The sequence below is a fragment of the Myotis yumanensis genome, unplaced genomic scaffold (genome assembly GCF_028538775.1).
Source record: "Myotis yumanensis isolate MYYU_CA2020_CCGP unplaced genomic scaffold, mMyoYum1.0.hap1 SCAF_22, whole genome shotgun sequence".
Lineage (NCBI taxonomy): Eukaryota > Metazoa > Chordata > Mammalia > Chiroptera > Vespertilionidae > Myotis > Myotis yumanensis.
Genome location: NW_027223773.1, coordinates 839824 through 859450, shown reverse-complemented (window position 1 = coordinate 859450; position 19627 = coordinate 839824). Strand labels below are relative to the sequence as shown.

Here is a 19627-nt window from a genome sequence, read left to right as displayed (position 1 = left end):
CAGACCCACAGAAAGGGGTGGTCCCGCCGGCCCATGTGGCTCAGTCATTGAGCGTTGACCTAGGAGCCAGGAGGTCAGGGTTCGATTCCCGCTCAGGGCACAGGCCCGGGTTGGGGGCTCGATCCCCAGTGGGGGGTGTGCAGGAGGCAGCCGGTCCATGATTCTCTCTCATCATGGATGTTTCTCTTCCCTCTCCCTCTCCCTTCCTCTCTGAAATCAATAAAAAATATGTTTTAAAAAGAAAATAAAGGGGGTGTCCCAGGACTGGGGTCCCCTCTGTCATTGACAGGCAGCCCCTGCCACGCCCCCTCCCTCTGCACCCAGTTCCTCCCAGGCTCTGCCCCTACCTGGCCGGGGGCAGGAGGCGCCTGGGCTGGGGGCCCCGCTCTCGGAGGCAGCTGTCCGTCCCGCCTTGGCTGCCCCACGCGGGACTGGCTGGGGGGTTCTGTGGGCAGATGGGCAGATGGGCAAGGCCAGGACTCGCACCCGCCCTGAGCCAGCAGAGCCCCGCCCGCCTCTCAGCCCCTCTGAGACCCTCGCGGGGAGCAGCATCCAGAGGGTGGACCGAGCTGGGGGCCAACTCCGCATTGTACCCCCTCTTCCCCCCCAGAAGGCTCAGCCTCTGGGCGCCCAGAGAGACTCACCCTGGACCCCTCCTCTGGCAGCGGGCGTCTCGGCCCCCCCAGGGCACTCCCGTTCACAGCGGACCCTGGAATGGAAGGGAAGCAAGGCCGTGCAGCGGGGAGGGCGCCCGGCCTCCCGCCACCCTGCCCCTCTGTGGGCCACAGGAGCTCCCCGTGAGGGTCCGGCCCCAACAACTCATCAGCATCAGCGTCATCCGTGGCTGCAGCCTGAACTCCCGGCTGGCGCTCCCGGCTCTCCCACCCCGGGCCAAACCCACCCCGGCCTCCCGCCCCCTGTCCCCCTGCCCACACCTGTCCCCCAGCCTCCAGGCCACCGGTTCTCGGCCAGGGCGGCACCTGGCTCACCTGGCAGCTTTCAGAACCAGGAGTGACCGTGTTCCACCCCAGAGCCCGCCGTGGGGCCCAGGCACAGCCCCCTGGAGGGTCCCCGATTCTAAAAACCCCCCGAATGGTCCCTAGCTCTTCCCCGAGTTGCCCTGCACCACTCAGCATTGGTGGCCATGCCCACAGGAGCTGCCCCTGCGCCCAGGCCTGCCTCTCGCGTTCAGGCGCCTGAGGGACTCCTAGGGGCACAAAGGCGAGCCAAGAGCACCCCACACACGTTGGGGTGACCCCTCCCAAACCAGCCTGGGGCCCACTCATCAGGCCTTCCCAGACCTACCCCCCCAGGACCCCGACACCCAGCGCTGGCAGCGGCCTCCTCTACCTGGAAAACGCCTGTCGGTGGCTATGGCGGCTGTTGCCCGTGGCAACGTTGGCGTTGGCGTTGTTGGTGTTGGCGCGGGCCAGCGGGTGGGTGCTGGGGTCCTGCGGGAAGTCCTCCAGGAAGACGGGCGACTCCAGCTCCTCCATCTCGATGTCGGAGAACTGCAGGGGCCTCTGGTGGGCCAGGACGGGCGCCAGGGAGCCGGGCCTGTCCAGGAAGTTGTCCACTTGGCCGAACAGGCCTCCGGTCCTCTAGGGGCGGGAGGAGGGAGGGAGGACTGAGCGCGGGCCGGGCGAGGGCTGGGGGGGAGCGAACTTGCTGAGGGATATTGGACATCGCAGGTCCCCTCCTGCGTCACCATCTCCTCATGGAGACCCCAAGAAGGGCCCGGCCGGCCTGGCTCAGCGGTTGAGCATCGACCTAGGAACCAGGAGGTCACGGTTCCATTCCCGGTCAGGGCACAGGCCCGGGTTGTGGGCTTGATCCCCAGTAGGGGGCGTGCAGGAGGCAGCTGATCTATGATGCTCTCTCATCATTGATGTTTCTCTCTCCCTTTCCCTTCCTCTCTGAAATCAATAATAATAAAAAAAGAACCCAATGCCCTAGCTGGTTTGGCTCAATGGATAGAGCATCTGCCTGCGGACTGAAGGGTCCTGGGTTTGAGTCCCAGTCGGGGCACAGGCCCGGGTTGTGGGCTCGATCCCCAGTGTGGGGCGTGCAGGAGGCAGCCAGTCCGTGATGCTCTCTCATCATTGATGTTTCTCTTTCTCTCTCCCTCTCTCTTCCTCTCTGAAATCAATCATAATAAAAAAGAACCCAGGAAGGTTTTGCCAGGGGTCTTTAAGGGGCCATGGGACACTGGACAGAGCTGAGGCTCGAGCACAGGTGACCAGGGCAGGTGGGCATCTGACCACGGAGGCCTCGAGAGAGACGAGGGTTGACTGGGGCTGGGGCGGGAGGAAAGGGAGAGACTTGGTGGGGCGGGCAGGTGGGGAAGGAAGTGTTTGGTTACATTTGTTCCCTCGAGGAAGCTGGGTCACAGATTCTGAGCCCTCGGAGCTGTGGGTGGTGGGCGTCTCTGGCTTCCACACCCCCCTCCTGTGGGCCCCCCCGTCCGTGATAGGTGGCTGCCCCCCCCCCTGCCCCCCGCTCACCCGGAATATCCCCTCCTCCATGGCGGCCTCCACCATGGCCCGCTCCAGCTCCTCCTCAGCCGTGAGGTCGCCCGAGATGGTCCGGCGGATCTCGGGCGCGGCCTCCTCCTCTATGGTCCGCAGTCCGGCCTGGGGATGGAGAAGGGACCCCCTGACCCTCCGATCCGGGGGGGGACCCGACGACACCCCACGGCCTCCCTCGTTTCTAACCCTTGCCACCGGGGTTTGGGCTCCAGCCCCACCCTCTCTCCCTCGCCCTTCCTCTCGGAAATCAAATAAAAACATGTTGTTTTTTTTTAAAAAAAAGGTTCTTGCATTATATGTGTGCAACTTTCTAAATTGCAAGATTGTTTCAAACTAAGAAAAATTTGCTATAGAAATATATTTATGGGCACACAACCCACGGGCATGTGTATTTTTTGAATTTATAAATTATGTGCATTATAATGGACACCAAGGACTAGAAACAGCCCGGCTGGCGTGGCTAAGTGGTTGAGCGTCTACCTAGGAACCAGGAGGTCGCGGTTCGATTCCCACTCAGGGCACAGGCCCGGGTTGCGGGCTGGATCCCCAGTGGGGGGCGTGCGGGAGGCAGCTGGTCCATGAGAATATTGCTCTCATCCAGCTCCTACCTCCCCTTTGGACAAGCCCTGTCACCCAGAGATGGACCGGCTCCGGGGTCTTCTCTTCAGATTGGAATGTCTCCCATCACGGCCGCCCCCCTCCCCCCCAGAATTGCGCCTCCATCCCTGGCCCTCAAGGATGTGGAGAGTGAGCGGCTCAGCTCAGGGGCGGGGCCCGGAGGCCTGGCTCAGCCACAGGCCCGGAGCCGCCGGCTCACCTGGATCTGCACGGCGTCCTTCTTGGGCCGGTAGCCATAATACTCCTCCTGGCGCTTCATGAACTTGCGGAAGTGCTCCTGGATGAGGAACGTGGCGTAGAACTTGCCCACCGTCACCTCGTCGTCTGCGGGGGGCCGACAAGGGGTGTCCTGAAGGCCGGGGAGAGCCGGAGGGCGGGGGAGCCCCAGGGCGGGGCAGAGGAGCCACCCCTCCTGTCTCTGACCTGGCCTGAGGCCCCCACGGGGTCTGTCCAAGGTATTTAGGGAGGGTCTGGGCCATCCCCAGGCTCTCTCTCTCTCTCTCTCTCTCTCTCTCTCTCTCCTCTCCAGGCCTGGAACCCCTTTCTTGGGCTTTGCTTGAGCTGGTTGGGGGCTCCTCCATAGAGGTAGAGGGTATGGACCGAGGGAGGTGGAAGTTCACTTAGGACCTGCCTCGTGGTTGTCGTGCGAGGGGTCGCTTCTGCGTGGGCAGGTGTAGGAGTGGGGAACTCGGCGCCCCGCCGGGCACTCAGAGTGCGGCCACCTGACCCGCAGCCCCTCCTCAGCGGCCCCCGGACCCCGAGCCCCGAGCCCCACGCACCTCCGATCGGAGGGATGACCTGGTCCAGGAGCTTCATGCTGGTCCTCTTCCAGATCTTCTTGATGATGGCCCGCAGCTCCTCGTTGGCCTGCTCGAAGTTACCTGGGCGAGGGGCAGGCGGGGATGGCCCTGAAGCCAACCAGCTGGGCCGAGCCAACCCCGCTGGACACAGCCACCTGGGGCTCTGCCACCCTCTCACCTTCTCTCTCTCTCTCTCTTTTTTTTTTTAAATATGTTTTTATTGATTTCAGAGAGGAAGGGAGAGGGAGAGAGAGATAGGAACATCAATGATGAGCCCTAACCGGTGTGGCTCAGTGGATAGAGCGTCGGCCTGCGGACTGAAAGGTCCCAGGTTCGATTCCGGTCAAGGGCATGGACCTTGGTTGCGGGCACATCCCCAGTAGGGAGTGTGCAGGAGGCAGCTGATCGATGTTTCTCTCTCATCGATGTTTCTAACTCTCTATCCCTCTCCCTTCCTCTCTGTAAAAAAATCAATAAAATATATATTTTTTAAAAAGTGACATAATGTGAAAAGGATCAATCAACCAGGAAGAACTAACAATCAAAAGGAGAAATTAAAAAAGAAAAAAAGAAAAAAACATCCATGATGAGAGAGAATCATGGATCGGCTGCCTCCTGCACGCCCCCAACTGGGCATCGAGCCCGCAACCCGGGCCTGTGCCCCGGCCGGGAATCGAACCCTGACCTCCTGGTTCCTAGGTCGACGCTCAACCATGAGCCACGCCGGGCGGCCGGGCTCACCTTCCGTCTTGATCTTGAGGGCCGTGCGCACCAGGGCGAAGAGGGTGGCGTTGAAGGTGACGGTGCCGTCACTGTTGAGGGGCATGTTCATGCCCACCAGTCGCTGTGCGGGGAGAGGGGGGGCGGTTCGCTGTGGGGCGGGACCCGGCCAAACCGGGCAGGCCACCCTCACCCGGTGGGTCTGGGGGCCAGGAGGGGCCGGGACATGAGGGCTGGGGGCAGGATGCCCTTCACGGATGTTGGGGGGATAGAAGGATGAGTTGGGGGCGTTGTGAAGACTGTAGTTCCTGGGGGGGGCGTGGATCCGGGAGATGACCGTTCTGAAGTGGCTCGCCAGCTTCCTGCCCCGAAATCCTGTCCCCGGGGCCCCTCCCTGGCGCCGGAGTTACCTTACAAGCCACGCGGTGGGGGCAGAACTTCCCGAAGCCGAGCGGGGGCTGGATCCTCCGCAGCAGGGTCACCACGTCCAGGTGTTTGATGCGGCCCCTGCAGGAGACACGGGAGACACGGCTGTACCCCTGGCGGCCGCCCGCAGCCCCTCCCGGCTCAGGGAACGGGCGCGGGGAAGAGGCAGGACAGGCGAGCGCGGCCTTGTTTCCCAGCCAGGCTTAGGACGGGAAGCCAGCCTCCCTTCTTGATTTTTTAAAATATGTTTTCATTAATTTTTTTTTTTTAGAGAGAGATTCATCATCCATCGGCTGCCTCCTGCACGCCCCCTGCTGGGGATCGAGTCTGAAACCCTGACCTGGTTCATAGGTCGACGCTCAACCACGGAGCCACACCAGCCAGGCCACCAGCTCCTCTCTCTCTCTCTCTCTCTCTCTCTCTCTCTCTCCAGGCCTGGGATCTGGACCTCGTTTCCCCCGTGGCAGAGCCTTCCTTGGGTTTTGGTCCCGCTGGTTGGGGCTCCTGGGTTGTATTAATAGAAGCAGAGGCTCTGGGTCCAGGGAGGTGGAAGTTCACCTCCGTGTGACCTGTCTCCTGGTCGCTGTTAAATGAGATAATACACGCAGGGGCCAGGGCAGTGTCTGTCGCCTGGGGAACAGCCCTCAAACACGGACTGTGGCGAGGCAGAGCTGGCCGGTCTGTCTGGGTGGGGCCGGGTTCTGCCCCAAAACTGATGGTCAAGCCCTAACCAGTTTGGCTCCCTGGATAGAGCGTCGGCCTGCGGACTGAAGGGTCCCGGGTTCGATTCCGGTCAAGGGCATGTACCTGGGTTGCAGGCACATCCCCAGTGGGAGATGTGCGGAGGCAGCTGATCGATGTTTCTCTCTCATCGATGTTTCTAACTCTCTCTCTCCCTTCCTCTTTGTAAAAAATCAATAAAATATATTTAAAAACACACACACACACACACAAAAACTGATGGTCAGATGGTCATGCTCTGAGAGCTGGTCCGGCACTGAGCTCCCCGCTCCTGCCCCTGTCCACTCAGACCCTGGGTGGCCATTTCCCAAGAAAGCCAGGAGGGGGCACTGTGGGGTCCCTGCCAACCCCCAGGAAGTCCCGTTCTCTGAGCCGGGACCTCGGATGTTGAAGGGACAGGCAGCCGGCCGTTCCTAGCCTAGCAAACAGGACACCGGGACGGGGTCTGAGATGGCGGGCGCGCAGGCGAGGGAGGGCCGGCGTCTGCGGCCTGGACTCACGTGGCCTCAGGGTCGTACTCGGCCCAGATGGCCTTGAACTCGTCCAGGTGGTGGGGGCCCAGGATGGACCAGTCCCGTGTGAGGTAGTCGAAGTTGTCCATGATGACCGCCACGAACAGGTTGATGATCTGTAAGGGGGGACCCAGGGCCCCCGACACGGAAGGGGACCAGGTGGGCGCTGGGTGGGGGCTGCAGCCGATGGCCTCCCGCTGCCCGCGCCCCTGAGGCCGACCCGGGAGAGAGGGAGCCGGCCAGGGAGGTCGGCCCGGCGCCTGCCCGCCCGCCCCGAGGCCCCCCGCCCGCCCCGAGGCCCCCCGTGCCCCCCGGCGGCTCACCAGGAAGGCGCAGAGCATGTAGAAGCTGATGAAGTAGTAGTAGGCGAAGTTGGTGCCGCACGAGTACTCCTCGCCGGGCGCGTACTCGGACGCGGGGTCGCACAGCTTCCCGTAGCTGCTGGCCAGCAGGACCTCCTGCCAGGCCTCGCCCGTCGCGCACCTGGAAGTGGGGGGCTCATGGGCGGGGGCGGGTGAGCAGACTGGGGCTGCCCCCCGAGCCGGGAGGTCCCTGTGAGCTGGGCCTCGGTTTCCCCTCTGCACCGCAGTCCCCCTGCTCTACTTATCGGGGCAGCAGGAGCAGGAGGTAAAAGGTAAAAACAAAAAAGGGGGTGTTTCCTGGATGGAGGGGCCAAACCACTCCATGAGGCAAGTCGCTGGGAGCGGGCGGCAAGAGCGAGCCTTGTCCAGACCCAGCGGAGGCAGGGGCAGAGGTCATCGAGGCCTCACGTGCCTCTGAAGGCCACTGGACCTCCGTCTCCCGCTCCTGGGATGGGGTTGCTGGGTGGGGGGGGGGGGCGGGGGGGGGACAGATGCATGCGCTCCGGCCCGGCTATGTCTTATGTGGGGCCCCGGGGGACACGAAGACGCCCGGATGTGGTGGGGACAGCAGAGCGCTAGCTGCCTGAGCGCAGGGCCCCGTGTGGCCGCACAGCCAGCCCAGCCTCCCGTGCAAAGGCCCTGGGGTCCGCGGGGCGGGGCCTCGTGCCTGAAGAGCAGCAGCACGGCCTGTGGGAAGGTCTGGAAGTTGTTGTTGCGGTTGATTTGGGTCCCGTCCACCAAGGCGATCTTCCCGAACATCTGCAAGCACACGGGGCTGCTGAGGGACCAGGCGGGGTCTGCAGGCTGCTGCCTCCCGCCGGGCCCCGGCCCACCTCCCCTGAGCTCCTCCGGGCCCCCTCCCTCCCGGCCGCCTCAGCCCTGAAGCGCGTACACGGGCCCGTTTGCGAGGGTGGATGAGCCTCTTTAGGTTGAGCCCAAGCAAAGCAGGGGGGTGAGGGGAGGGGAGGGGGTGGGGGGACAAGGTTCCCTACCAGCAGCCGGCAGGGGGGCTCGCTGCAGAGAAGGGGCGGCTCTCATGGGAGGTGGGCTGAGCCCGCCCGGGCCTCTGATGGGCCCGAGACACAGTCTGGCCCTGGGGTTGCCTCCGCCTGATTCACTCACACGGCAACACTGGGGACCCCGGGCTTCCAGGATGGGCCGGCAGGAGGGGGCGCCCAGCCCCCCAGGACCCACCAGTGCCTCTGACGTGGGGGACCCTCGGCGCCCTCACCTGCATGCCGATGACCGCGTAGATGAAGAACAACATGACGATGAGCAGGGCCACGTAGGGCAGTGCCTGGCGGGGGGGGGGGTGCGTGAGGCTCTCCGGCTCCGGCCTGCCTCCCCAGCTCAGCAGGGACCCCAGGCCCCCCAGGCCCCCCAGGACCGGGCAGGCGGGTGGAGGCCCGGGGGTCCCCGTGCGGAGGGCCGGGCGCACCTGGAAGGACTTGATGAAGGTCCAGAGCAGCGTGCGGACGCCCTCGGCCCGGCTCAGCAGCTTGATGAGCCTCATGACCCGGAACAGGCGGAAGAAGGCGCTGGAGATGCGGGCGCTCTCGTCGGGGTCCTGCGGGGCGGCAGCCCCCGAGGCCGGGGTCAGGGGTCAGGGGTCAGGGGTCGGGGCGGGAAGGTGGAGGGGCAGTGTGTGGGGGAGACGAGAGCCCCTGCCTGGGCTCCGGGAGGCTGTGGGCTCTCAGCTGGGAGGAGGGAGGTGGGGGGAGCGCTGAGCAGGCCTGGGCCACCCCGACACGGGCCTGGGCCTGGGGTGAGGCCGTGACCAGGCCGGCCGACTGCCCTCTAGGCCTCAGGCCTCATCTCACCTTATCTGTCTCTTTCTCTCTTTTTTTTAAAAAACATATTTGTATTGATTTCAGAGAGGAAGGGAGAGGGAGAGAGAGACAGAAACATCCATGATGAGAGAGAATCATGGATCGGCTGCCTCCTGCACGCCCCACACTGGGAGTCGAGGACAACCCGGGCCTGTGCCCTTGACAGGAATCGAACCCGGGACCCTTCGGTCCGCAGGCCGACGCTCTAGCCACTGAGCCACACAGGCCAGGGCTCATCTCACCTGCTCTTGAAGCTGCCCCTGAGCAGCTCCCCCCACGCCCCGCCCCCAGGTCCTCCCAGCGCAGAGCGTCCCTCGGGCTCACTCACAGCTCTGTCCCTGAGACCCTGGACGGGGAGAGCCCCCCGCCCGGTTTCCAGGGCGCTGGGAACCCCACGACATCCACGCGTGATTCATGCATGTTCTGCCACAGAGCCTGCCCCACCCTGACCCGGGCCCTGGGGGGGGGGCACTGCTCTGGGGGAGGGAGTCAGCGTGCAGGCGGCAGGCGCATGCAGCCGGGAATTACCACGGTGCCGCAGCCGCCACCCAGGCAGTACAGCCCCCCGCTGGAGGCCAGGAAGGTCTGTGGAGAGAAGCGAGGGGTGGGGGGTGGGGTGGAGGGGGGCAGCGGGGGAGGGCAAGAGAGAAAAAGACAGTGAGGCCGGGCATGAGACCCAAGGGGCAGCCTGTCGGGGGTGTGGGCGCGAGGACCAAGCCGGGGGGACAGGGAGGCCACAGGCTGGGGGGGCCGGGGAGCAGGAAGAGGAGGGGAGACAACAGGCCCAGGTCCCGTCTCACCCCCCACCCCCCACTCACGTCGATCTCGCTGAGGATCACGTCGATGATGCTGCCGATGACGATCAGGAAGTCAAACACGTTCCAGGGGTCCCCGAAGTAGCCCTGGGGGGACAGGGATGGGAATCGGGGTGAGGAGCATGGGGAGAGGCGCTCCGGAGGGAGGCCGGCGGGGGGGTGGGGGGCGGGCGGGGATTGCAGACTCCGGGCCAGGCCCCTGGGGCTCCCTCTCCTGGAGCTCCTACCCCCCCCCCCCCCCACTCCTAGGCCCTCTCCCTCTGGAGACAGAAAGGGGTCAGTGAGCCCGGCCGGTGTGGCTCAGTGGCTGAGTGTCGACCTATGAACCAGGAGGTTGGGGTTCGATTCCCGGTCAGGGCACATGCCGGGGTTGTGGGCTCGATCTCTCATCATTGATGTTCCTCCCTCCCTCCCTCCCTCCCTCCCTTCCTCCGTCCCTCCCTCTCGGAAATCAATAAAAAAAATTTCTTAAAAAAATAAAAATAATAAAGTGGTCAGTGTGGGGGGCTGGGAACTCAGGGTTGGGGTCCGGGTCCGGATGGGGAGCTCTTTCACCCGTCTCCCTCGAAGCCCGGCCATGGCTGGGCAGTGCAGACCTGCCAGGGTGCGGCTGGGCTGGGCATGAGGTGGTGGACTTGGGAGCCAAGGGGCTCCCCCCCGCCCGCCACAGCCATGGGCTGAGCCTCAGAAGCCAGGCTCGGGACAGGGGGGCAGCCTGACTATCTTGCCCATCCACGTCTGAAGGTGGCCATGGCCAAGGGGGCGAGTAGCTTGGGAGCCCGTGAAGGGCCTTCTGTAGGTCAGGCCGGCGGGGAGGGCGGGGGGGCGGGGATGAGAAGGCCTCACCCCGGTCCCCGCCGCTGCCTGGACTGGGGCCGGCGCTCACCTTGGCCTTGAACGCCAGGAGCTTGAGGATCATCTCCAGCGTGAAGATGATGGTGAAGGCGACGTTCAGGATGTCCGAGATGTGGTTCATCTCCTCCGACTGGTTGTAGTGCTGGGGGGGGGGGGGGGGCACAGGAGAGGCCTGGGGGGGTCTGGCTTCTCCATCCCGCAGATGGCATTCTCAGAGCCTCCCCTCCTCTTCCCCGGGCCCCCAGCCCGCTGCTCTCTTTCATCTCAAAACCCTGGGAGCCAGCCCGGCCGGTGTGGCTCAGTGGTTGAGCGTCGACCAATGAACCAGGAGGTCAGGGTTCGATTCCCGGTCAAGGGCACATGCCTGGGTTGTGGGCTTGATCCCCAGGGAGGGGCGTGCAGGAGGCAGCCGATCCATGATTCCCTCTCATCATGGATGTTTCTCTCTCTGTCCCTCTCCCTTCCTCTCTGACATCAATAAAATACATTAATAGATACTGGGTCAGTTCACGCCTCTATCCCGAGGGGCACTGGGAAGAAGAGATGGGGGACCAGCCCGGACCCCGGCCCACCCCGGCCCCTCGGGCCCTGCACCCGCCTCACCTGCATGCCCAGGCAGATGGTGTTGAGCATGATGAGGGCGAACATCAGGTACTCGAAGTAGGACGAGGTGACCACGTACCACACCTGGTACTGGTACGGGTTCTTGGGGATGTAGCACTTCAGGGGCCGGGCCTTCAGGGCGTACTGCACACACTGGCGCTGAGACACACACGGGGGCCGTCAGCCGGGAGCGCCCCCCCCCCCCGCGCCCACCCCCACCGGCGGGAGGGAGGGGACCCCCCTCTGGCACGTCAGGAGCCTGTGGCTGAGGGTCTCTGCTGGACCCTGCAGGGCAGGGGTGGGGAACCTTTGTTCCTGCCAGGGGCCATTTGGAGGTTTATGGCATCATTCGCGGGCCATACAAAGCGATCCACTCAAACATGAGCCCGCTACAGCCGATCGTTGATTCTCTCTCTCATAATTGATGTTTCTCTCTCTCTCTCTCCCCCTCCCTTCATCTCTGAAATCAATAAAAGTATATTTAAAAAAAAAAAAAAACAGCCGAAACCGGTTTGGCTCAGTGGATAGAGCGTCAGCCTGCGGACTGAAGGGTCCCGGGTTCGATTCCGGTCAAGGGCATGAACCTGGGTTGCGGGCACATCTCCAGTGGGGAGTGTGCAGGAGGCAGCTGATCGATGTTTCTCTCTCATCGATGTTTCTAGCTCTCTATCCCTCTCCCTTCCTCTCTGTAAAAAATCAATAAAATATATTAAAAAAAACAAAAACAAAAACAAATCAGCCTGCTATCTATTTGGTCAAATACTTAATGACCTCACCCCTAACACCTCGGCAGGGCCAGACCGAATGATTTCACAGGCCTTGTACGGCCCGCGGGCCGGACACTCCCCGCCCCTGCTTTAGGGGAAGGGCCCGAGGGTTGGAGGGCTCCCCCTTGGTCATCACGGGCCTTTGTTAACATGACCCTTGTCCAGAGCAGGGCTCTGAGGGCTTCCTTCCTCTGGGCATCACGAGGGTCCCATGAGAAGACCCCCACCCATCAGCTTGTATGGCTTCCCCTGGGCGATGGGTGGGAGACGGGGTGGGTGCATGGCGGCTGCAAGGGGAGGATCTGGGTCACCCCAGCCCAGGACTCTCCAGAGAGAAAAGGAAAGGGAGAGAGAGAAGCATCAATGATGAGAGCATCATGGGCCGGCTGCCTCCTGCACACCCCCAGCTGGGGGTCGAGCCCACAGGAGCCCGGGCGGGAATGGAACCGTGACCTCCTGGTTTATGGTTGGATGCCTAGCCTCTGAGCCGCGCGGACCGGGCCGGGCTGGGCCGGGCACCTGGTTCTTGTCCAGCTCGCAGTTCTTGTACTCGGTCTCGCCCTGCTCCTGGAAGGTGACGATGACGAAGCCCACGAAGATGTTCATCATGAAGAAGGCGATGAGGATGATGTAGACGATGAAGAAGATGGCCATCTCCACCCGGTGGTTGTAGACGGGGCCCTTGTCCTCCTCGTAGGCGTCGATGGCCTTGTACAGGAGCCTGGGGCGGGCGGGGAGAGGAGACGGGCTGGGTGGCTGGGCAGGGGGGCCAGGCCAGGGCGGGGGCTTTGTCCCCCGGGGGAGCTTGTGTGCAATGAGCGACGGGAGAGCAAGTCAGATCGTGCCGGGGAAGGCTGGGACCGATCCCAGGATGCACCTGCCTTTCCCCGGGGTGTCCCTCGCCCCTATCCCTCAGAGAGCCCTACGCCGATGGAGACATGGCTCAGAGCCCCTGCTCTGGCTGCCTTTGGAGTGACAAGTCCTCTAGACCAAGCATGTCAACTCAAAGGCTAACACGGGCCAAATAAACGAGGCATGCAGCCCGCCGGCCGAGAGTTTGACATGCTTGGTCTAGACTAGAGTCTAGCTAGACCAGTGGTCGGCAAAACGCGGCTCGCGAGCCACATGCGGCTCTTTGGCCCCTTGAGTGTGGCTCTTCCTAAGCCTGAGGAGGACCCTAATTAAGTTAATAACAATGTACCTACCTATAGAGTTTAAGTTTTAAAAATTTGGCTCTCAAAAGAAATTTCAATCGCTGTGCTGTTGATATTTGGCTCTGCTGACTAATGAGTTTGCCAACCACTGGGCTAGACCATCGGAGCACCGTCCACGGGCCGGGGGGCTGGCGAGGGACTGAGGGACCCCCGACCAGGCCCTGGGGGCCCCGGGCCCCGCCCTCACTCACTGCGGCCACCCCTCGAAGGTGGAGACGGTGAAGAGGGACATCATGGCGGACAGCACGTTGTCGAAGTGGAAGTCGTTGAGTATCCACTCGCGGTGGCGCAGCTCCATCTGCGTGGGGTCCCCGTCCTTGTAGACGTAGTAGTAGCCCCTTCAGGGGGTTGCGGGGGGAGTCACTGCGCTGGGCATGGCTGGGCCGCCCCGTCCCCCCCCACCCCCCCACCATGTCCTCCGGGCCCTGGGCAGTGAGTGTGCAGGACAAATGGGGGTCCCGATCGGACCTGAGGGGACACGGCTGGGCACCCCTCCTGGGATGAGGGGCTTCGTCCCATTCCCCCAGCCTGAAGGGCCGCCTGCCCCTCTCAGGTGTTCCCGCGAGGGGCCCTTATGCCAGTTACACCCCCTACCCCCCACTTCCCCCCACTCCCCACCCCAGAGCCCCGCACACCTGCATTCCTCCTCCGTCATCTTGGACAAGTCAGTGCAGCTGAAGAACTTCCCCTGCGCCCAGGACAGGGGGGGAGAGAGGGAGATGCGTTGTCATGGAAACAGCGATCCAATGATGGGCAGGAGAAGGAAGGCAGACTGTCTGGACCGAGGAGCCTGGGTCTTCCTCCCAGAGGGTGGCCCAACCAGGGAGCCGGGCCCAGACTAGTCCTCCGGCACCGAGGCCCAAGCCCTCAGCCGGCCCCCGGCCCCCAGCCCTGGCCCTGACCCTGGAAGCAGCCCCGTGTCTGTGCGATGAATGAATGAATGAATGAATGTCATTGCATGTCTACGTCTGGCTGAGGCTCCGTCTGGTGATTTTCAAGCAGGACCCATGGGGGCAGGAGACGACCGGGTCCTGGGAGGAGGAGCCGCGGGGTCGGGCTGTGCTCAGGCCAATCTCTTTGTCCTGCAGGTGGTCCCAAAGCCGGGGCGTCCGGAGGGACACCCAGCAGGCCTGGTCCCTGGAGAGGAACCGAGGGCTGAGCGCCGTGCTCTCCCCGAAAGTGAGGACGGAATGGGGTTGGCGCCCAGAGGTGTGAAGATGCCCTCGGTGCTCCTGGGAGAAGGACTGAGGGCAGACACCCCGGCCGGCACTCGGGGTGCAGGAGCCCAGGCGACGAGGAGGGGGATCGGAGGGGCCGGGAGGGGTGGTTGCAGGCCGGGCGGGCGTGGGGCGTCACCTTCCTCCTCCAGGGGAAGCCAGGAAGATGGCGGACACTCGGGGAGCCTTGCGGACCCCTGTTTCCCCAGGTGGGGGCTCCCTGGGCTGAGGAGGAACAGCCGGCCGCTCTGGCCTTGGCCCAGGGCTGGACCCTGGTGGGCACCTGGGTGAGGGGCTCACCTTGAAGAGCTGGACGCCGACGCAGGCGAAGATGAACTGCAGGAGGGTGGTGACCAGCACGATGTTGCCGATGGTGCGGATGGCCACGAACACGCACTGCACCACGTGCTGCGGAGGGAGGGCGGTGGGGCCAGGGGGCAGCAGCCCGCCCCCCTGGTCCGGCGGAGGGGACCCCGGACCGGCAGCCTCCCGGACCCCCACTGGTTGCAGGCAGAGAGGTGGGGGTGGGGGTGGTGGGGACTGTGGTGGGGGGAGCCCTGCTGCCCAGCCTCATCCTCAGCCCCCACGGCGGGCAGAGGCCACGAGAGGTGCCCAGACACTGGGCTGAGGACCCTGGAGGCGCCCCCACCCCCACCGGGTGCCGGCGGGTCTGCTCACCTTCAGCCCTTTGGCCCGGTTGATGGCTCGCAGGGGCCGGAGCACCCTCAGCACCCTCAGGATCTTCACCACCGAGATGGAGCTGGACCTGGGGGGGGCGGTGGGGGGCTGAGGACAAGGGGGCAGGGCCAAGGACAGGATGGGGGCGGGCCTAGAGTGGGGCGGGGTTAAGGGCGGGGCCAAGGGCAGGGCCGGAGGCGGGGCTAAGGACAGCAGCTCCAGCCTCCACCTCCTCCAGCCTCCTGCTCGCTGGGGCCTCTTTCTGCCTGAACACTGCCTCCTTCCCGCCTCTCCCTCGGCTGGGTGTGGGCCGCCCAGGTAAAGCTGCCTCCGGCTAAAGGGCCGAGTTCCCGTCCCCCACTAGCAGCACAGAGCGGGCCTCCTCATGGGGAGGGGGTGCAGTCTCGGCCCCCCCCATCAGACTGGGAGCACCAAGGGCTGCTGGGACTGCCTTCTCCTCGCTGATCCGCTCCTGGTCCCCAGCTCTGCCTGCCGAGCATGGGCACGTCAGTCCCATTGGTGACAACCTGAGGGCCTAGACCCCGTCAATGTCTGTGGGTGCTCTCCCCCACCCCCCGCCCCTTGGCTTGGTGCCCTGAGGCCCTGGCTCGGAGCAGAGGGTCTGCGCCCCGGCCGGCCCTGCCCCTGCTCACGGGAGCCCCATGGAGATGAGGGACACGGCCACCACCAGCAGGTCCAGGATGTTGAAGTAGTTGCGGCAGAAGGAGCCCTTGTGCAGGAAGGCGCCGTAGGTGGTCATCTGGGGAGACAAGCAGCACCCTGGCTGGGGACCAGCTGCCGACGGGCCTGTGCCCCCCGAGGAAGGGCCTCACCCGGGGATGTGAGCTGAGCCCCCATCTGCTCTCCTGGGTTCTGCCCTGTTCCCACCTCTTTCCACCTTCTTGCTTTGCCCTCACCCCTGCCACCCAGCCCTGGGGTGAGTGCTGAGTCAGTGACAGCCACAGCAGGTCGGGGTCCCCGGCCCAAGCGGAAGCCGCCCCGGGGCCTTCACTCACCTTGAGGACAATCTCCACAGTGAAGACAGAGGTGAAGGCGATGTCAAAATACCCGAGGATCTGGGGGCAGGGCAGGGAGAGGAAGTCAGTGAGAGGACGGGCAGAGCAATGATATCATTATAACCACCATCACCATGACCACCAGCACCACCATCATCACCAGCACCACCACCATCATCACCATCATCACCATCATCACCATCATCACCATCATCACCTCCATCATCACCATCATCACCATCATCACCACCATCATCACCATCATCACCACAATCACCACCATCACCACCATCATCACCATCACCACCATCATCATCACCATCATCACCATCATCACCACCATCATCACCACAATCACCACCATCACCACCATCATCACCATTATAACCACCACACCATCACCATCACCATCACCATCACCATCACCATCGCCATCATCACCACCATCACCATCACCATCATCACCACCATCATCACCACCATCACCATCACCATCATCACCACCAACATTACCACCATCACCATCACCATCACCATCATCATCATCACCATCACCATCACCATCATCATCACCATCACCATCATCATCACCACTATAACCACCACACCATCACCATCACCATCACCATCACCATCACCACCATCGCCATCACCCATCACCGTCATCATTAAACCCAAGAAACAAGAGCCCGTTTGTGCCGCATGCTGTGACAACACTGTTGAGAAGGCGTGGACTGGTCAGTCTAGGCCCTCCAAGGACTTAGACTCTGAGAGCCACATAGAGGATGCCGCTGACATCAACACAGAGTGAGGTGTGCGGAGCCTGAGGTCTGAGCCGCCCTCACCTGGTTCCTCATGGACTCGGCCTGGATGGGGTCCTCGGCGGCCAGGGCGGCGCTGCTGAGCATGATGAAGAGCAGGATGAAGTTGGTGAACCAGGTGGCGTTGACGATGCGATGACAGAGGACGCGAAACCTGTGGGGACGGAGGGTCTAGGGAACTGAGTTCCTGGGCACTCGGCCTCCCCGGCCACCTCTGCCCTGCAGGGGGCACTGGGTCACTCCCTCCCGGTCAGGGGAGAATAGTGGGCATCTGGAGGCCCTCTGGCTGGCCATGCAGCGGCCCTGCCACCATTCTATCCCAGCAGCCTCAGCTCCATCTCCCACCCTGGCCCCTCCCATTACTCTCCTCCTCCCAGGACTCCACCCACCACCTACAGCTTCCCCCCCAAAGAAGGGGACAGGCCCGTCTTCATCCCAGAGGCAGGTGGGGGAACTGTTTGAAGACTATAGTCTGTGTGTTGTTAAAGGCGTGAAATTGGGGCCTGGCTGGCGTGCTCAGTGGTTGAGCCTCGATCCATGAACCAGGAGGTCAGGGTTCGATTCCCGGTCAGGGCACAGGCCCGGGTTGCCGGCTCGATTCCCCCAGTGGGGGGCGTGCAGGAGGCAGCCGATCGATGACTCTCTCTCATCATGGATGTTTCTCTCTCTTTCTCCCTCTCCCTTCCTCTCTGAAATCAATAAAAATCTATTTCAAAAAAAGTAAAAGTAAATAAAATTACTCTCAGAAAGGAGCCAGTGTAGCCAGTCCCATAGGTGCCAGTACCTCCCCCCCCCCTCCCCCGGGATGCTGGTGTGTTAGACGGGGCACAAGGCCTTCAGCTCAAGGAATAAGGTTCTCCCAGTGCAACTGCACCATCACCACCACCATCACCACCACCACCATCATCACCATCATCACCATCTTCCCAGAGCAGGAGGCGGCCCCCCTCAGAGCCTGCACGCCCCCACCCCCCACCCCCCAGCCCTCCAACGCAGCAGCGAGGGGCCACCCACTTGTTGGTGGGGCTGAAGATGAAGAAGGAGCTGGCTTCCGGGATGGGCACCGCCTTCTCTTTCAGCTGCAGCTCGGCCAGGGGGCCGCGGGCGCGGGCTTGCTGGGATCTCGGGCTCATCTTCTTCATCGTCCCCTGTGGGGAGGGAGAAGAGACCCAGGAGCTTCTGGGTGGCACCTTCTGTCCCGGATGCTCACGGCCCGGGGGTGGGGGAGGGGGCACGCATTAGGGGCGCACGGGGGCCTGTCCTGGTGGCACCTGCTGTCCCGGATGCTCACGGCCGGGGGTGGGGGAGGGGGGCACACGAAGCCGGGCCACTCACCTGGGAAGTCAGCCGAGGGGTAGGGGTCCTTCACCTCATTGACGTTGGACTCGAATTCATCGACTTTCAGCTGCCGGAAGGAGCGCAGGAAGAGGATGGTGGTGAGCGGAGACCTGCAGTTGCCACGGGGGGGGGGGGGGGCGGGGGGCGGACACATGTTCCCTGGGGACAGGGCCGGTGTCGGCTCTGCCCACTCACTCTCCCTGCTGCCTGGGACAGGGGGCATGACACCATTCCCTTTTTTATGTTTTAAATATATTTGTATTGATTTCCGAGAGGAAGGGAGAGGGAAACATCCCTGATGAGAGAGGATCATGGATCGGCTGCCTCCCGCACGCCCCACACTGGGGATGGAGCCCGAAACCCGGGCCTGTGCCCTGACCGGGAATCGAACCGTGACCTCCTGGTTCCTAGGTCGATGCTCAACCCCTGAGCCACGCCGGCCGGGCTGGGCAACTGTTCTTCTCAGGACGAAGGTCCCGCTCCTGCGGGCGCTGTCCCCATTGGAGTGGAGGGCAGTGCCCCCCCCCCCCCGGCTGAGAGCCTCTCACTACCTCCCCCCCGCCAGCACCCCCAGGCTCGGGGGGAACCAGGGGGCTTCCAGAGTCGAGCACCCCTGCCTCCCACCATCTCCAATCTCAGGAACCCCCGGGCCAGCTGACCTTGGCGGTGGTCGGGATGCCCTCGCCCTTGGGCTTCTGGTCCGGCTTCTTGGCCACGGCCGCCTTCTCCTCCTCGGGCCGGCCTGGGAGACCCCTGGTGGGAGAACAAGAGAGCCCGACGAGGAGGCCCAGCTAGAACGTTCTCGGGGGTCTGCCCAGCCTGGGAACGCTCCGGGGGACCCACACCAAGGGCTCAGGGGGCCCCGTGGGGTCGGGGCAGCGCCGGCCATCAAGGGGGACGGGCTATGGGCACAGCCAGGGCGGCATGTCCTGGCCCCGGTGCATTGGGCCCCAGGGAGCCGCCTGCCCCCCCCTTCCCCCCCCCCCCCCCCCCCCCCCCCCCCCCCGCCGAGCCCTGTAGGTCCACGGGAAGGAGGCCGCTCTCACTTGGACAGCTTCCTGCGCTTCCGTTCCTCGGCCTTGGCCTTCTGGGCGGAGGTCAGGCTCCCGGCCTCGGCCAGGTTGTCCACGGCGATGGCCAGGAAGACGTTCAGCAGGATGTCTGAGCGCCGCCGCTAAGGAGCCTGGGGCGTGGGGGAGGGGCCGGAGCCTGCCCTGCCCTCCCTGGGGGGGCCATGGAGACCCCCCTCCTGTCAGGGTCCCCCCACGGGAGGCTGGAGCACGGGGACACGGCCAGCATCCTCGGGGAGCGGCCTGAATCCACGCGGCCCTGAGCGTCATCAGCTCCCGCCCGGGGCTGACCCAGCCCCCACACCGGGCAGGTGGGGCGCCCGAGGCCTCAGGGGAGACCCTGCCTGGCCCCCAGGATCTCAGGGACTGGGGTGCCCTCCCTCCCTTGCTCAGGACATCACATTCTGTGCTGCAGGCATCGGCCCGGTGCTCCAGCCCTGCCTCCCGGGTCCCCGCCCCCCTCCCAGCCTGCCCTGTCCTCTGGCTCACCTGGCCCAGGGCCCGGCCCCACCTGCCTGCCTCCGCCTTCGCCTTCCCACCTGCCTGACCCACTACCTCATGGTCCCTCGCCCAGCCCTGCCCTTCCTCCCGCCCTGCTCCAGGCTCCCCAGCCCTGGCCTTCCTCCGCCCTGCTCCAGGCTCCCCAGCCCTGGCCTTCCTCCGCCCTGCTCCAGGCTCCCCAGCCCTGCCCTTCCTC

The 19627-nt window shown here is 63.9% G+C and overlaps 1 protein-coding gene across 1 annotated transcript in view; it reads right to left on the bottom strand.

Annotated features, from left to right (window-relative positions):
* The window catches only part of CACNA1S (calcium voltage-gated channel subunit alpha1 S), a 30177-nt gene that overhangs the window by 1992 nt on the left and 8558 nt on the right, over nt 1–19627 (bottom strand). Inside the window, 30 exon segments of the mRNA XM_070401456.1 lie at nt 348–445; nt 645–709; nt 1351–1601; nt 2505–2633; nt 3346–3470; nt 3926–4027; nt 4688–4790; nt 5077–5173; nt 6334–6461; nt 6669–6828; nt 7375–7466; nt 7939–8004; nt 8146–8274; nt 9065–9121; nt 9355–9438; nt 10238–10348; nt 10810–10968; nt 12096–12297; nt 12982–13128; nt 13426–13478; nt 14308–14415; nt 14686–14773; nt 15339–15445; nt 15702–15761; nt 16547–16676; nt 17537–17619; nt 17621–17670; nt 17858–17927; nt 18520–18613; nt 18907–19034. Of these exon segments, the coding sequence (XP_070257557.1) occupies nt 348–445; nt 645–709; nt 1351–1601; nt 2505–2633; nt 3346–3470; nt 3926–4027; nt 4688–4790; nt 5077–5173; nt 6334–6461; nt 6669–6828; nt 7375–7466; nt 7939–8004; nt 8146–8274; nt 9065–9121; nt 9355–9438; nt 10238–10348; nt 10810–10968; nt 12096–12297; nt 12982–13128; nt 13426–13478; nt 14308–14415; nt 14686–14773; nt 15339–15445; nt 15702–15761; nt 16547–16676; nt 17537–17619; nt 17621–17670; nt 17858–17927; nt 18520–18613; nt 18907–19034 (3276 nt within the window).